The sequence below is a fragment of the Argentina silus genome, assembly GCF_951799395.1.
Source record: "Argentina silus genome assembly, chromosome: 10".
In the NCBI taxonomy this organism is placed as follows: domain Eukaryota; kingdom Metazoa; phylum Chordata; class Actinopteri; order Argentiniformes; family Argentinidae; genus Argentina; species Argentina silus.
The window spans coordinates 16938616-16956704 of record NC_139664.1 but is presented as its reverse complement, the minus strand read 5'-3'; the positions used below and the strand labels follow the sequence as shown (position 1 = coordinate 16956704).

The 18089-nt window shown below is 43.7% G+C and overlaps 2 protein-coding genes across 2 annotated transcripts in view; one reads left to right on the top strand and one right to left on the bottom strand.

Annotated features, from left to right (window-relative positions):
- The window catches only part of fbxl4 (F-box and leucine-rich repeat protein 4), a 9918-nt gene extending 4604 nt beyond the window's left edge, over positions 1–5314 (top strand). Inside the window, exons 5-9 of the mRNA XM_083679506.1 lie at positions 1–211; positions 505–718; positions 2169–2240; positions 2389–2701; positions 2896–5314. The exon at positions 1–211 is cut by the window's left edge and continues 34 nt beyond it. Coding sequence (XP_083535632.1) covers positions 1–211; positions 505–718; positions 2169–2240; positions 2389–2701; positions 2896–3059 — 974 coding nt within the window. The 3' untranslated portion in view covers positions 3060–5314. The remainder of the gene's footprint in view (positions 212–504; positions 719–2168; positions 2241–2388; positions 2702–2895) is intronic.
- An 8623-nt stretch (positions 5315–13937) lies between these two features.
- Positions 13938–15185, bottom strand: pou3f2b (POU class 3 homeobox 2b; the record flags this gene model as incomplete). Its single annotated transcript, XM_083678315.1, has 1 exon — positions 13938–15185. Exon 1 carries the CDS (start codon positions 15066–15068, stop codon positions 13938–13940), a length of 1131 nt encoding a protein of 376 aa, XP_083534441.1. The 5' UTR covers positions 15069–15185.
- Between the last annotated feature and the right edge of the window lie 2904 nt (positions 15186–18089).

The window sequence follows — 18089 nt, the reverse complement described above, 5'->3', positions numbered from 1 at the left end:
CGGACCTGTGTCGGTTGGCCCAGAGCTGTAAGCTGCTGCACCAGCACTGCTGCGACCCCCTCCAGTACATCCAGCTGAGCCTGCAGCCCTACTGGGCCCGGCTCAGTGACGCCTCCCTGGGCCACCTGCAGACCCGCTGCACCCTCCTCCAGAGGCTCAACCTGTCCTGGACCGGGAACCGGGGAGCACTCACGGTCACCGGGTTCAGCAGGTGAGACCGTGGGACCGTCCGGGGGCTGGTGGTCAGACTCCCCAGAGAGATTGTCATTGATTGTTCTTCTGTGTTTTAGTGGTTGATTTGTTACTGTCGTCAGTTTGGCTGTCAGGGTTGGTTGGGGTCAGTTCTGTTTCAACTGATGAGGTATTTGCTTTTGTTTATTTGTTTATTTATTTGGGTTTCTTAAAGGTTTGAGTCTTTCAGCACCACAATGGGTTAGAACATAGAAGCCTAATGTCTTCGTCTCTTCCCTCCTGGCTCTCCTCTCCCCCCCCCCCCCCCTCCAGCTTCATGAAGGCGTGCGGCCTGAGCCTGGTGTCTCTGGAGCTGTCGTGCTGTCACTTCCTGTCCGAGGCGTGTCTGGAGGTGATCTCGTCGACTTGCCCCGGGCTGCAGGAGCTCAACCTGTCCTCCTGCGACAGGCTCCAGCCCCAGGCCTTTACACACATCTCCAAGCTCAGCCGCCTCCGCAGACTGGTGCTCTACCGCACCAAGATAGAGGTACGCATACTAGACTAGCCTACTGGTTCTCTACTCTACCGTACCAAGATAGAGGTACGCATACTAGACTAGCCTACTGGTGCTCTACTCTACCGTACCAAGATAGAGGTACACATACTAGACTAGCCTACTGGTTCTCTACTCTACCGTACCAAGATAGAGGTACACATACTAGACTAGCCTACTGGTTCTCTACTCTACCGTACCAAGATAGAGGTACACATACTAGACTAGCCTACTGGTGCTCTACTCTACCGTACCAAGATAGAGGTATGCATACTAGACTAGCCTAGTAGCCTACTGGTACCATGACAGGAGTACACCCCTAGGGACGGTTTCCCAGTCATTAAGCCTACTTCTTGTCTAGACAGTATTTTCAATGGAGAAAAGCTTCTAAGCTTCTGCGTTATGGAACAGCCCCTCAATCTATTCAGAACAGACTGAGATTAATGTGATTGTTATGCAAATCCTTACATTGGTAATGTACAGGTTTAAGGTTGGGTTTTGCAGTTTAGACTTGACCCCTGGATGGTACTGTTGTGGTCGAGGTGAGGCTCATTTTGTGCTGTCATCATGTGTTATGAACTCCTGAGGGGTCCTGGAGGTAGGCTACATAGCTGTCCAGGCCCAGGCCTGCACCAAAACCGCAGTCTTCTCTCCGACCGGCATTTCTGAATGTGGAGAAGGTTCTGGCGTTTCTGAAGGCGGATAGTGTAGCTGCCTCTCTCCGGCGGTGTGAGGTGTAGTGTTTCTGTGGTAGAGTACAGGTCCGGGCTGTTTACCGAGACACACAGAGGCAGACTGTGTCTGTAGCCCTACCTGTCACCTACCTCACCTGGCACAACTGTCATTAGCCTGTCTCTGCTGGTGTAATTAAATAGTTTTCACTGTCTGAAGGCGTAAAGAGAGATGCCAGAGAGGGACCCCAACACACACACACACACACACACACACACACACACACACACACACACACACACACACACACCTTCTATTGGGTGACATGTTGACAGTTTCATGTTGAAATCCCATCTCTATCCCAGCTGCATTCACTGAGGTGATCCCTGCCTGACTCTGGTTGACTCAGGTGATGAGGGAATAAAGGAAAAATATGTGGAGAAATATTAAATTACTCTGTAATACTGTTGAGTGGTGTACTTTGTGTGCCAAGCCGAGACATTTCAGAGGGATATTAAATGATACGGGTTGAAGGGTAGACCTGTTATTGTAGTTTTGTATACACATTCCTTTCTCATTTTACCGTGTGTGTACAAAAATGAGTGTGTACAGTAATTGTATTTTGGGTCATTTACTGGAACCTAAACTCAACTCTGTCATCCACTCTCTCCCTCTCCCTCTCCCTCTCCCTCCCCTCTCTCTCTCTCTCTCTCTCTCTCTCTCTCTCTCTCTCTCTCCCTCTTGCTCTGTCTTTCTGTTTTTGTTTCTGCAGCAAACAGCCATGCTGAGCATCCTCACCTTCTGTGCCGATCTGCGACACCTCAATCTGGGTAGCTGTTTGATGGTGAGAACACACACACACACACACACACAAACTATCACAACTACATATCAATCCAGCATATTCTTCCATACAGTTACATGACACCCCTAACTGAGGTTATATGTCTTCCCTCCCTCCCTCCCTCCCTCCCTCCCTCCTTCCCCTCCAGATCGAGGACTATGACGTGGTGGCCAGCATGCTGAGCGTCCGCTGCCGTTCCCTGCGCTCCCTGGACCTGTGGCGCTGCAGGAACCTGACGGAGCGCGGCCTGGCTGAGCTGGCATCCGGCTGCAGGCTGCTGGAGGAGCTGGACCTGGGCTGGTGTTCCACGCTCCAGAGCAGCTCGGGATGCTTCCAGCACCTGGCCCGCCACCTGCCGCGCCTGCGCAAGCTCTTCCTCACCGCCAACAGGACCGTGTGCGACTCGGACATCGAGGAGCTGGCCGCCAACTGCCCCGCCCTGCAGCACCTCGACATACTGGGTGGGTACTTGATCGCGTACGTGCACACACGCTTTTTAGGACCCGGATATTCATACATACGTCGCCCACTTTCTTCAAAACCACTTTCTTCACAATTGTTTGGCTGTAACTGACTATTTTCAATGGACTTTTGAAGTATGAACTATGTGTCTTGTTGTTGTTGACGATGGTGTCTTTGTGTTGTTGATTGACAGGCACGCGAATGGTGAGCTCCTCCTCCCTGAGGAAGCTGCTGCAGTCATGCCCCAGGCTCCTCCTCCTGGACGTGTCCTTCTGCTCCCAGGTAGATGCTCGCATCGTCCAGGAGCTCTGTGGCCTCTTCCCCAAAGTGGACATCAAGAAGAGCTTCACCCAGTGACTCCCCCCCCCCCCCCCCATCCCGTCCCGTCCCCCGTCCCCCCCCACCACCCCCGCACCTCCTCCACCTGGCCCTAGCCTCCTCACTCAGGGGCAGTACCACAGAGTCACCAGTGGAAGGCACTAGTACCCACTGTCGCTGTGGAAAATGGGCCAGATGTCCTGATGCCTGAGATCACCTACTCCTTGTGGAAGGGGGAGTAGACTGCAGACCTGGGTCGCATAGCTTGGAGTTTGCTCCTTTGGGACGATTCATTTGGTTCCATTGTACCGTGCAAACTCAATTAAGTGCAGTTTTACAATTTGAAAAGAAAGTATTTGACATGTGTATGACCCAGGTCTGGTGGACTGACTGGTTGACGGTGTTAAAGGTTCTCTGAGTATCAGCTGACCTCACCTCAGCACACCACATCACACTACAGTCTCCTAGTCTTAAAACTCTTTAACCCAGGTTTAGACACAGTGGTGCCAGATTTCAAAAGCCAGGTTTAGACACAGCAGTGCCAGACTTTTAACCCAGGTTTAGACAGCGCTGCCAGAGTCCAGACCCAGGTTTAGTCACAGTGGCTATGGAACCAGACTACCAAGGAGGAGTCTTGTTGTAATCAGGGTCAGCATGGCTGCTGAGCTGGTACAGCAGATGACGGTCAACTTGAAGACAAACCAGATGGTCAACCTGAAGACAACCGTATGGTCAACCTGAAGACAACCGGATGGTCAACCAGAAGACAACCGGATGGTCAACCAGAAGACAACCGGATGGTCAACCTGAAAACAACCAGATGGTCAACCAGAAGACAACCGGATGGTCAACCAGAAGACAACTGGATGGTCAACCAGAAGACAGCCGGATGGTCAACCAGAAGACAACCGGATGGTCAACCAGAAGACAACCAGATGGTCAACCAGAAGACAACCAGAGGTGGCTGCTGGTTGTCTGCACGTCACCGCTCCTTGTCACACGGTAAATGTCTGACCTCGATGTTGGTTCTGAATCTCAGGGCTTTTTATTTTGATCTGATTTGTTTTTATTGTTTTAAGATGTTTATGTTTCCAGAAACCAGCTTAACAGCCTTCTGTACATTTAAAGCGGAACAGTTTGATTTTTACTGCCACGTGTTGCCCATGACAACACAACAAAACACGAGAGTTTCAGACTAATTGACATTTGACACTGACTGATGCTATGAGGAGAAAAACAAAAGAAAAAAAAAAAGTTTGCCTATTTGATGTTGAATATTGTACAAATTGTATGATTGTAAAATTATATCGGTATCCTTAATTATTTATTGATCTCTCGTTTTAATATATAATTCCGCACACGCACAATGTGGTGCAACTGCTGCAGAAGCATTTCCTTTACGCAAAAACTTGAAGTTTCCTTTATTTGAGCACATGCTAGCTAGTATGTGGAGTATTTTTGTGCCTTATGCTCATGACTGAATGTGATGTGTTGTTTGTCTGTGTCTGTTAGTGATTGTCGCATGATGTTTTGCTTCCTTTTCTTCAACCAAAGTGATGAGCCAAACCCAGAAATTCAGTAGCTTTATTTGACCAATGATCAAAGCATTTTTCAATGCAGATCATTCATGTTGATTGACATATGCAAAACATATTTATTTTTGGAGAAAAAAAGAAAAAAAAGGAGTGCTCCATAATATTCTGTTAGAATCGTGTTTTCATCTCTTTAGTTCCCCTTTTGGTTTTTAAATGGCAGTTGTGTGAAAGTCTGCCGTTTTGGTTTTTCTTAGTGTGTTGTAACATACAGTTGTCGCACAAATCAGTCATGTCGCCTTGCACAGGCTGAAGCTCAGGCAAACTGTGTTGAAAGACACATGCATGCTTACACTTGTACAACAAGCACACACACAATCACTTCTATACCGCTTACAGAAATCATCCTTCTCCTCTGTCGGGTCACCGATTTGACGAAAGCCACTTTATTTGTTTAACAAACACAGCCTTTTTATCCCATTGATATGCCTCCTTGATTTAGTGCAATGATTATTTCTTTACGTGTACACGCTGTTTTGCTGTATGACTGTGCTTTCTTTCACAGTCAGTTTTGGATGTGTGATTGTGCCATTGGTAGGATATTGAGTAATGTTCCCTCTGCTAAGCGTGAAAGTGAGGTGTTTGATGGCCCCCCGACCCGCACCGACAAGATAACCACTCTTTACGTATTTCAAAAGGTCTTGCCTCTGATATGAAGAAACTGGGTGCTTTCATTTCACCTGCTTTTAAATAAACTGAAGGTTGATGACTACTACTGTGTCTAGTGTTGTTTTTTCTTTTTGAATCCTATCAAATTGTCATTTCACGTGCCAGGATGTGTATGATCATATTCATACCTCTGGTTGTTCCGACTGATGACCTTCTATCATAGAATTAGAATAATTCTAATTAATATAATTTATTATAATTCTACCACCAATGATGTGATGGAGAATGCAGAACCTACACTATCATGCATAGCCCCTAGATTGGCCCCTGGAGGTGTGTCTCTCTGCAAGTGAATGGGACACATCAGGGTGATTGGTGTGAGGGGGGTCATCTTCTGCTTCTAGAATAACTAGAAAGACCATTAGTTGACTGGGGTAGAAGAAGAAGGGGGGGGGGGGGGGGGGCGTACAGAATGATATCCCTTAGCCTTAACCGTCTGCCGCTTTACTACCCATTAATACAACAGGCAGAAGTGACACTAGCTTGTCTCCTTAACGGCCTTTTAATGAATTGTTTATGCCCGGTTTAATGATGTATATTGTGGCCCTGTAATGTGCCCTAATGACTAAGAATGAGGCGGCACGGGGCCAGTCAAGTATTCATTTGGACTGCCTCCTCCCCGATGATTACCCCCTCCTCCACCACCACCACCGTTGACGCTACCGCTACCGCTACGTTAGCGCTAGCGCTGCTGCTATAGCATTCCCCTACTGTACAGAAGGTGATTCATGGAGGCTTTCCGCTCTACGCAGCAGCTTGATTTCTTGCTGTCATGCTCTGGCATAAGCCTGATGCATCCGTAGGGGATCCTCAGCAATTAGTTCAGCTTTTTTTTATTCCAAGGGCCCCGTATGATACAGACAAGGACTGATGAATCTGGAAGAAAAAAAAAAAAAGAAGAATCACGATGAAATTCATTGCTCCTAAATTAAAAAATGCTGGAGTCAAATGTGTGAACAATTAGGGGCCAAGGGTTAAATGCATTAGGAGATGATAATGAACTAGTCTGCTTGCCTTGTGGGCATTCTGAACAGTATGAGCTCTGATCTCACCTTGTTGTTGTTTTTTTAGTTTTAGTCTGTTTTAGTCTAGTTCTTCCTCCCTTCCTTATCTCTCTATCTATTTTACATATTTCTCTCTTCTCTATTTCTCTCCTCCCTCTCTCTCACCCCTGCCCTTGTTTTCTATTTCGTTCTTGTCTGTAAACCACATAAGAGTCATCAGAAGGATTACTTGACTAATAAGCAACAGTGGTGTGGTGACAGAGACTCATGTCTATGGTGGAGTGTGGTCTCAGTTTTCAACATATTCCCCTCAGACTGAGACGAGAAAGAAGGGAGGAGAGAGGGAGAGAAAGAGAGAGAGAGCAAGGGGGGTGAGAGTGAAAGGGAGAGACAAGGTATAGAGAGAAAGAAAGGGAAAGAGAGCGAGAGGATACAGGGAGAGAGAGAGAGAGAGAGTGAAGGAGAGACTCATCCCTCCACCTCTCCGCCTGAGGGGGGCCTCACCATTCTATCCATCATTATGTGGCTTTGTGTCTCTGGTTTCTACATCTGTAGGGAGAGAGGTGTTCTAATAGGGATACCTGTCAGTCACACCATTACATTAATTTACCCTTTCTGTGTGTGAAGGAGGTAGACTGGGTGGGACGATGCATGCATGACCTTCATTTGGGTTCAGTGAAAACACAGCGCAAAAAGAAAACCGGTAATACTAAATGAATACCAGGCCGACTATGTAGCATTTAGCATTCAAGGCAATACATTACTAATCAGTGCAGACACTTAGCCTCTCCCCTCCCTCCCCATTCACTCTATACTTTTATCTTGGCAACCATAAAAGACATTTGAACCATCTAAAGGCTGGTAATGTTTCTGGAGAAGTGGCAGCCAAGCAAAGGCATGCTAGATGGCCAGGCTGAAGGATGAGCCACGTTCCACGAACAGGGCGAGCAATTAGCCTGAATAATTATGCGCTGAAGGGGAGACACGACTCGCCCCACTGATCAGCAAAGTTCACGCAAAGTTATAATTAAACAATAACTCGTTTACAAATGAACGCACACAAACATTTGTGTACTTAAGTGCGCACGGTGTAATTAGCTGTGATGCGTCTGAGTGAGATTGAAGAACAACAGTGTCAAACGGTGGAATTATGTAGGCTTGTGAGGCTGTATCAAGGTTATCGGTCTAAGAGGGGGGGGGCGGGGGAGTGTATGTGTATGTGTGTGTGTGTGGGCGCCCGCGCGCGCGCTTGTGGGGTTTGTGTGTGTGTGTGTGTGTGTGTGTGTGTGTGTGTGTGTGTGTGTGTGTGTGTGTGTGTGTGTGTGTGTGTGTGTGTGTGTGTGTGTGTATGTATGTATGTATGTGTGTCACTGTGTATTTGTTGCGTAAACATTGAAATCTGTCAATGACAAATGCAAAACTAAAAAAAATAATCAGCTCCAGTCAAATAAATTAAAAAAGTGAGCAAAGGGCCCTATGTCATTGGTATTTGTATATTGAATTTTAAACCTTTGAACAGGGCAAGATAACATCTTCTATAACCACAAAGATTATCTGACCTAAACGGTTGACATTCAAACCATCCCTCCTCCCTATAGTCACATTTAAGACATACTGGGCCGTAATGTAGGCCCACATCGCTAGGCCTATCTGATTCTAAATATATCCTTGCTACATTTCTGATTAGGAATAACTTCTGGCTCAGTAAGGGCTATAATGAAAGACAGGGTTGAAAGGGAGAGACGAGGGACTAGCTAATCCTCGATAATCTCCGCTCACCTGATAAGATCGGTCTGTAACAGACACTTCAAACGGCTCCATCTGACACCAAGGCCGCGCGCTTCTTAGTGATGCGCCTCCAACCAACCCCGGCTGTCCGAAACATGACGCTTCGCTTTGCACTCGCCCCCCTCCTGAGCCCCCCCCCTCCTCCTCCCTCCTCCTGAGCCACCCCCCTTCTGTTTGAACAGAAGATTCTTCAAGGACACCTTCTATCATTGGAGAACTCTAAAGTTGAGCTGCTTAGCTGGGTAGTGAATCAGTTAAAAGATGCTGCGCATGTGTCCAAAACATATCTATGTCGAAATATGAAAGATAATAACGGTTATTATTTCTGCTAATTAATATTATTTATGATATATGATAATGTTATACTATTATTATTAATAATACTAATTATTTATACTAGTTATTAACAAGTCAATATCATGATACATTGTTCAAACTTAATGTATTATAATGTTGGTAAACAGTAGGCCTACATTGATAGTGACAAGGTTACTTACCCCAGTTGTTGTTCTTTTTTGTGCATTCAATGATGATAGTAATAGACAACGTGATCTCATTAGTCTACTAATCCATATACCAGTATCAGTGCAGTACCAGTCAAATGTTTGGACACACCTTGCCAAGAGTGTGCAAAGCTGTCATCAAAGCAAAAGGTGGCTACTTTGAAGAATCTAAAATATAAAACATATTCTTGTTTGTTTAACACTTTTTTATTTACTACATAATTCCATATGTGTTCCTTCATAGTTGATGTCTTCAATATTAATCTACAATGTAGAAAATAATTAAAAAAAATAAAGAAAAAACATTGAATGAGAAGGTGTGTCCAAACTTTTGACTGGCTCAACAATGAAGGAGTCAGAAAATATATATATATGATCTCATTAGTTTACTAATATATATATATATATATATATATTAGTAGACTAATGAGATCAAGTTGTCTATTACTATCATCATTGAATGCACAGGATCAGGGAAGATATTCCAAGAAATAAGTGCAGGCCACCACTTGTGAGAAGTTACTTGAATTGTCTTCGTAAACTTAATCAATTGACAGCTCAACAATGAAGGAGTCAGAAAGCAACCCGTGTCGCTCACCCCGAATACTGGCGGTTCAAAAGCCTGACCAATGTTGTCTAGTAGCCTACACTCAACTCACAGCTTTATCCGAGCATCAACTCGCTAGATGGCACTAGAAGACTAGCGTTCCGCTGAGCGGAAAGATCAACTTCAGCACCATAACAACGCTCTGTGACTGTGCGAGTCTAATGGGAAATTTCAAGTCTCCTAAATAAAGAGGAAGGTGTAATTAACGTGTCGCAGTATTAATTGCTATCTGCAAGTGAGCGTATGAAGTGCACAAGACCGTACTTTTTTATATATATAATTAGGCGTCACTGTTCACAGGGTCGAGAAAGATCAGAGGGTGCATTTTCATGCCCAACATCGAAATGGCAGGTCAAACCGTCTGGTGGGCTCCGGCGCATCTTCCTGCCGAATATTTGTCCCTCTAAAACGCCACAGGAAATAGATGTATGCAACGATAGGCCTATCTAGGCTGTTGTTAAATCATACTGGACTGTTCCTACTGTATATAATGTTTCAGATGTCTATTTTATTCTATTATTCTATTGTCACTTTATTTTGTTGTTGATTGTGATGTGAGCTGCTGTAATGCCTTAATTTTCCCTCGGGGATCAATAAAGTACCTATCTATCTATCTATCTATCTATCTATCTATCTATCTATCTATCTATCTGTCTAGTCATGCAGATAGGCTGAAGGTCAGTAAAAAACGCAGTAAATAATAATAATAATGAAATGAATAAGAATCATAATTATGATTCTAATAGTAGTAATAATAATAACAATAACAATTGTGAATATTGATAATAATCAGTAATGTAATATTCACAAGTTCCCAGTAAAATTTGTGTTTCATACACCAACGCATGTAGGCCTAAGGAATGAGAGACTCTCAGTTTCAAAACAATGCATTTAGTCAATCGAGGAGCCAATTCAGAGGCGGTCTGCATGCAATCAAGTTCATCCCAATTTATCCATCAGTAGCTGATGGTTTGAGTGACACCAGTCAAGCTATCACATTTATAGGCTAGGTTCAAGAGCACCAAACAAGGAGGAGAGAACTTGGACTCCATTCGGTAATGGATGGCGCTGCGTAAAAGAAAACCACAGAGGACAGTGTTCTTGAACTTTCTGTTACCATTGAGTGATATTATCCCTAACAAGACTATTGGAATTCAGTTAGATCAGGCAACATTATCACTCTCAGCCCATCGATATGATGTCTTTCTACCTCCTCACATTCAAACGTTATCGAACTGGCACATGAATAAACTGTCAACGGCGGTACGTCGATAAAAAGGCCGATAAGATTGGGTCAGATTATTAGACCATCTTATGGTCGGATGTGTTACGAATGCAAAAATACCAAGTTACGAGTCCTTAACAGTTTTTCCAAAATGTGTTTCAATTTCCAAAACAAAATAACATTTTGCTTTTAATCTGAATTACTTTTCCTTAAAAGTGTTTCACCTGCTGGCAAATAGTCCTAAAACCGGGATAAACCGATTCAGGCCTGGGCTACAATTTTGTCTATATGCCCACGGGAAGACTCCCCGGGAAGAGTCTATCACATCACCATATCTAAACAGCTTGGAACAAATATGGGAAATATAATATGCCTAATGACAAAGCGATGGTGGCGGCCTAGCCTACGTCTTTCATCGATTAGTCCCATTAGCCGCATGTCCCATATCTTTACGGGGTGAAAAGAGCGGTGGTAATTTATGGTATTACGCGCCTATGTGTGTTTGGATATATAGCCTACACACCCCAGCCTTAGCCTCCGAGGCCTGGGTTATGGCCGGCAGAGGGCAGTTCTAGTTGAACCCATGTCCGAATAGATTTATTGACCTCCGTCGAAACGCCCACTGAGCTCAGTTCAACAATTCATCCCGGGGTCCAAATGACCTGTTGAATGGCCAGAGGACAATAATGACAAAAGACTGCAAGCTGTTGACGCTGACGCAGAAAGCTATCATACACGACACAGAAGTGTCATGTTATAGCCGAGGGCAGGACATCGTTGCTCATCAGTTATATGTTTGTCTAGTCAGTAAATATGATTGTTCATTTGTTAAAAGACAATGCCAAGAAATAGCTCACGATGTAAAATAGTCTGCATGGATTCATTCCACGAACACATTCATACTCTAGCTCTAACACACACAAGGCCTAGACCCATAACACAAAGTATGATCAGCTCCATGTCATCTAGATAACATTTTCATCATTAAGTCAACCAAATCAGAGATTTTTTTTGAACCAAAGGATCGATCACAATGTGGTGGTGGTCGAAAGATGACGAGATGAAAACATGCCTCAAGCTATAGCACGCATCTCACTCACCGCTCAAAATAAAAATACATTAGATCTCGACATTGAAAAAAGCTTTTTAATATCAACCCCATTATTTAAAAATGTGCAAGTTTTTGTTCATGTAATAACAAGTGATGAAATACCTAAACATATTTCTATCACCACCTTTGCGCGGTTTTATTACCCCCAAGTTCATCCGGATCAAGTAGCCTATAGTGAAGGTGACAAAAGCAAAAAACAAAACAACGAAAAAACATAACAACGAATTTGTACATCCCACAGTTTGAATTTCAGAGAGTTGTAAGATTGATCGATTAATTAAAGCTACAGAAGAAAATATTCAATGCCATGACCTCTTTTTGTTTTCTTTTAAAGACTAGGCAAGCTGCGTCCAAATGGAAAGAACACAAGTCCCTGGATATCATTTTGCATAAAATTAAAACAAAGCTACGAAGAACAAGCCATACGGTTATCAGAAAAAATGTATATACACTTAGCAGTGACGGTATAGAGGCTATGGCAATCCCGCTGAAATAAAAATACTATCTCTCTTCCATCTCTCGTCTATATCCCATACGCCTTTTCGATGCCTTTTATATATCTATCGTACTTTGTGTCATCTATAAAAGTCATTATAGAATAAATTACAATCTCGATAAACAAAAAAATAAAATAAAAATCCGTGATCATTCACACAATAAAGCAATCATACCAAAACAGAGGAAAAACATGGCTGAAAGATGGCGCAGATTAAAATCAACAGCAAAACAACACCTAAGACGAATAATAATAATATCAATAATAATAATAATAATAATAATAACAACAGTTGGCCTAATAATAATAATAATAAAATGCCAGGTGTTTTATTTTCGACAATAAGTTGTTTTTAAAAGTCAATATAAAATGTATTTAAATATCTATTTCCTTCTGTAAAGGAATTTGAAAGTGTAGGCCTATACATCTTTTAAATAAAATATATTGCAGCAGGCATATCGCCTTTCTTTGCCAATCTGTGGGCTGATTCATCATTTAGTGGCCAATCATTTAAAACATAATTACCGATTGAATCTGAATTCAGTCCTTAAAGCATATTTTGATTGGAAAATACAATGTCAGGAGGACATTATTGAAAGCCAATGTTAGGCCAATATGTGATGCAAATTATTATTAGATAAATTACTATCTGGGATTGAATTCCAAAAGGCCTGAAATGCCTCTGAATCAAACGTAAATGCGTCTCAAACACAGCCATTACACTGCAAACAACAAGCATAATTTCAGCTACAAATAACTTTAAATAAAAACACAAGGTAGTATTGAAACCTAATAAAATTGTGTCAAACCATTTGGAATAAAAAAATAAACAGCTAAAAAACCTGTTCTGTTTTGAAAACATAGAAAGAAAGAAAAGTGCCCCAGTGAGAAGGAACGAAGTCATGACTGTTAAGTTATACAATATTTACAAAATTCATCACAATGTTCTGTGAAACCATGGTGATATATCTTGCTCGAGAAAAGTGCCAGGTTTGCGTCGCCACGTAGCCCTTCCGTGACCTGACTTCTAGCTGCTGGCCGCGTGGCTGGGAGCTCGGTGTTGGCAGCCTTTTGTGTTTAGAACCACACGTGCTGATATCATTGAGAGAAAGAGGTTGATGGTGTCCCTGTGTGCATCCAAACAAAAATATTCAAAACCCACTACGACTAATTTAGTGGCAATTATCCGAGGGGTTGTGTCATTGAGCTGCATTTAATAATAATATGCTTATAATAATAATAATAATAATAATAATAATAATAATATGCTAATAATAATCATAACAAGAACAATCGATGAGGAAATTATTATTCAATAAAACGCCTTGCAAAAGCAAAGCTGAATGTCCAAACTAACTGGGGTAGAGATGAGTGACAGATGAAGTCAACCCTTTCACACTGCTCAGGCGATGCTCAACCCCAGTTGCTTGCCTGGGACGCACAAATGGCGTTTGTTTTTGTCGAATGCAGCTCGTTTGACTTTTCTTGACGGACGCACACGTCCAATACAAAACAATGTAGTTATTACGCAGCGGTATGTATTGTGTACACTAGAAAAGTCGAGGATGTAAACCATTTAGATCAGAATCTCGAGGCTATTTTCAAAACGAGAATTCCCTTTATGTCAAGTATTATTTCACAATAGGGCTACACCTTCAAACTGCGTCGTGTCACAGTGCTAGGCATATCCTCGAAGAACATATGTTCCCTTAGCTCCTGAAGAAAACGTTAGTTTCCCCTCCATCGCTAATAGTATTCGGTTTTGAATGATATTCAATGCAGGTGTTGTGTACGTACTCACTGCCATAAGCTATTATACATAAAACACCCACTTTACGCTCCTAGTCCAGTGATTTATATATAATTTTCAGGATAAATAAAAACAGGGAAAGTCAAATAGCGAAATACTGGTCCGTTAATGTTCATTGAACCGGAGTCTGGACTCCGTGATGTGGCGGCGTGTCCCCGTACACATCCTCGGTCCCTGGGAGCGGTCCTCCGGGAGGAGTCATTCGTTTCTCTTTCTGTCTCCTGTTACAAAACCAAACCCTCACCACCTCTTTATCCAGCTGTAGACTGTCCGCCAGGTTAGTAATTTCCGTTGCTGCGGGTTTAGGGCACTTCAAGAAATGGCTCTCCAAAGCCCCTTTGACGCTTACCTCGATAGAGGTCCGTTTTTTCCTTTTCCTTCCCTGTGCGGCGATTTTGTCCAAGCTGGTTGGGCTGCCCGAGGTGGAATCCGCTTCCTCCAACCACTTGCTCAACAAAGGCTTGAGCTTACACATGTTTTTGAAGCTGAGCTGCAGGGCCTCGAACCTGCAAATAGTGGTCTGGGAAAACACATTTCCATACAGCGTTCCCAAAGCGAGTCCGACGTCAGCCTGAGTGAAGCCCAGCTTGATCCTCCGCTGTTTAAACTGCTTGGCGAACTGCTCCAAGTCGTCCGAGGTCGGCGTATCCTCGTCCGAGTGGTCGTGGTGGCTCTGCTGCTGGTGCTGGTGCTGGGACGCCTGGTGACCGTGGTCGCTGAGATGGGGGCTGTGGTGGTCTTCGTGTGAGTCTCTTAGGTTGTGGTGGTGCATTCCCTGTCCGCTGCCTGGGATCAGGCCGTTGACGCTGAATCCGGGCTGTGAATAGATAAGGCTCTGTCCGTTGGATGTTGCCATGCTCGGTATGTGAGCTGCGGTGGTAGTTCTCCACGCTCGGGCGTCGTGATGGTTCCCATGCGACTGGTGCACCAGGTGGGGCGGCCGCGCTTGGTGCAGGTTGTTGGAGTTGTGCATGTCGTCTCGGGTGCCCTGCACCGCGGGTTTGATGTCCTGCTCACCGAGGGGACTGGTTGACCACGGAGCTCCCTCTCCGTGCGACAGCGCCGTTATCCACTGGTGCGCGTGGCTGAGCGGGTGACTGTTGCTCTGCAATGAGTAGTCACTCTGCAACAGGGTCTGCGCGTCCCTGTACGCCGAGGCTTGCTGCATGCTCCCGGGCTCCGAGTGCACAATAGATGCGCTGGAGGTGAGGATATTGTAATGATTAGACGCTGTGGTCGCCATGACTCTCAGAGCCGGACTGATCGCTCTTATTAAAGGAACCTTGCATTTGACAGTTACTCTTTTGCCACAGGCGTCTCCCAGGCTCTTTGCCAAGTGGACGCAGCGGCGCGCACCTGGACTCCGCCTTGTCCCGCTGTTCATTGGGTAGAAAGGGCTGATGGACGTGGTTGCCAACGACAACAGCCCTTTCATTGGACGCTGGAGAGTCTCAACAAACACTACCCTTTTCTTAGAGAACTGCGAGTTCTGCGGTACCTCTGAAACGTGAGAGACGGAGTGCTGCATGGAAAACGGAGCGGGCATCAACAGCGGGGATATGCAATGGAACTGTAAGACATAGTGCTAATTTTCTATAGAAATGTTGTGTATTGATATCATGAAGCCAGACAATTCGAGTAATTAATGCAACAAAGAGTTGTGATAACTTTCCAATTGGATAAGCCTATGTTTTCACATGTTGTGTACATTTTAATAACATTTTGGAGTGCAGGAATAAGTGGTTGTATTTGTTGTAATTGTCAATGATTTTTCATACATTAAATGTTGTTTATACTCACTCAGAAATTGTGTGGGCAATCTCCCTTGAGCTTGACATGTGTTAGTAACTTACCGTTTAGTTTTTCATCAAGGATAAAGTTTGGTGTGAGGTATAATTTGTTTATTGTATGAGATATGATCCTTGATATTGTCTGACGTGTAATGGTGTCATTGTTAAAATGATCTAAGTTTCTTTTTTGAGTGACAGTTAACACTGTAACGCATGGAATAGATACTGTGGACCAAGACACATGTTGTGCGCGCGCGCGCGCGCGTGTGTGTTTGTGTGTGTGCCCGTGTGGCTATCTGTTTGTTTACAGTGATGAAGGCTACTGCCATTTCTCTCCATCTTAAGTGAATGCTTTAACATATTTGGAATCATTCAAAAGCAGACCAGATTTTGTTTAGAAATAGCCTATAAATGACCAAACTGTTTTTCTTTGGTCAGAGCATCAAAATGCAAGAAGGTTTTTCAAACCAGTAATATTAAATACTCAATATCGTTAAACTGCAATTGGAAGATCATGGGAATATCTAAACATTTTGGAAATAATGTGGATCAAAATCAGACTAGTCTATTGAGATGAGATTGCAGGGAGGTCTATTATACCACACAGTTCATATTCATGACGATGATGTCATTGTTGTTTTTGGAACTGTTGAGGGGTGGGATGTTTGAGTGTGTGTTTGTGTGTGCGTGTGTGTGTATGTGTGTGTGTGTTTGTGTGTGTGTTTGTGTGTGTCTCTGTGTGTGTGTGTGGCTGTGTGTGTGTGTCCGTGTCCTATACATTCACATTCTACATTTCAGCAGGACTGAAAAGAGAGGCGTTTTACATTCATATGTATGGCATGTTTGTATTCAGGTATGCATATATGTATATTTCTTTGTAGCTTTTAGCTTCTAACAATCGGTGGATCATTGTAAGGCCTAAATACCACAATGAACAATTGTGTAATAACATTAATGCAAAAACATAGACTAGAAATTGGACCACAGCAATTGCCCAATAATGCAGGCTATATACATTAGTAAAGTTGTGTATCCAAAGACATGTGCGTTATATGCAATAGAGACAATAAAGTTACTACTTCATTACGCCTCTACAATTCAAATACATGGAAATTGATTTCGTTGCCATCTGCCTATCGAGTGATTTTGGCAGCATAACTTTGTTAGCTAAAGGATACAATTACTCAGCATTAGTTCCACACAGCAGCCTAGTAGGCTAGGATACCATGAAGAAAACAGCATGCATACCATTAAAGGGCACTATATTCGTTCACATGGTGGCTATTATGTAGGTCTAGACTATGACTTTCCCAAAAGAAATCCATGTTCTTCGGACAATTGTAGTTTGGTCCATTTCGATCAACATCCAATCGACCTATTTTGTAAGGCCTCATACGAAAATATTTCTGGATGCAGATCGACTGATTTTCAGCCATTGCTGCACCGAGGACAGAAGAGTGCAAATGGCTTAGCGGGCCTCAGCCCACGGCGTGGTGCGTGCGCAGGTGTCAACCCAGCCCCAGCTGCCGTCCTCTCTGTGCCGCTCGGGGATAGGACATTGTCCAAAGAGAGGGGACATTCTTGCCGCACCACTGCTGGTTGCCATAGCGAGAAGTAAATGAAACAACAGAGATCACGTCACAGCTACTTTCGCCCCCTCTTCTTGAATATCTAAAGGCCTATTTAAAGGGGCCCTCGGATGGGACAAAGGCTGGAGGGAGTGAGGGAGGGAGGGTGGGGAGGGAGGGGAGGTATGGGTGTTATAGGGAACGTTGAGAGAGATCGGGATGAGAGAGAGAGAGAGAGAGAGAGGAAGGGGAGAGAGAGAGAGAGAGAGAGAGAGAGAGAGAGAGAGAGAGAGAGAGGGAGAGAGAGAGAGAAAGAGAGAGAGAGAGAGACACAGAGAGAGAGAGACGTGTGTGATCGCCCTGACAGGCCGATGTGAGTTTATGGCTCCACCTCTCCACTCCCAGACTAACTTGAAAAAGATGGACCAACAACCGTTAAGGGAAAACGCGTCGAAATTCGCAATATGCTGCAAAAATCAGGCTTCCCTAACATAAGTAGGCTTGACCAATTGTAATAACTTAAATAATTCATATTATAATAATTAGCAATGATATGTGCCGAATAACAATTGAAATTTGCCATTAGAACAAAATGAAATAATTGAAGCATTATGGATATCTTGGTGACTAACATTGCATTAAACCTATGTGAGTCTGAGATATAATTGTATTTAAAAAGAAAAGATTAACACAAACGTCCTTAACAAACCGTTCATTTCTTTTATAATGTTTCAGGGTATGACAGATGCGAATAAGCTATGACAAAACCATGGGATTTACAACGATAGGCCTTTTAGAACGGGACCATTTATTGATCACAATTGGCTCACTGCGTTTCGAGCACAATCATTCCCTTGATTTAAAACCAGGGAGTTTAACTAAGTGGTTATATTGCAGGTTTGTGCT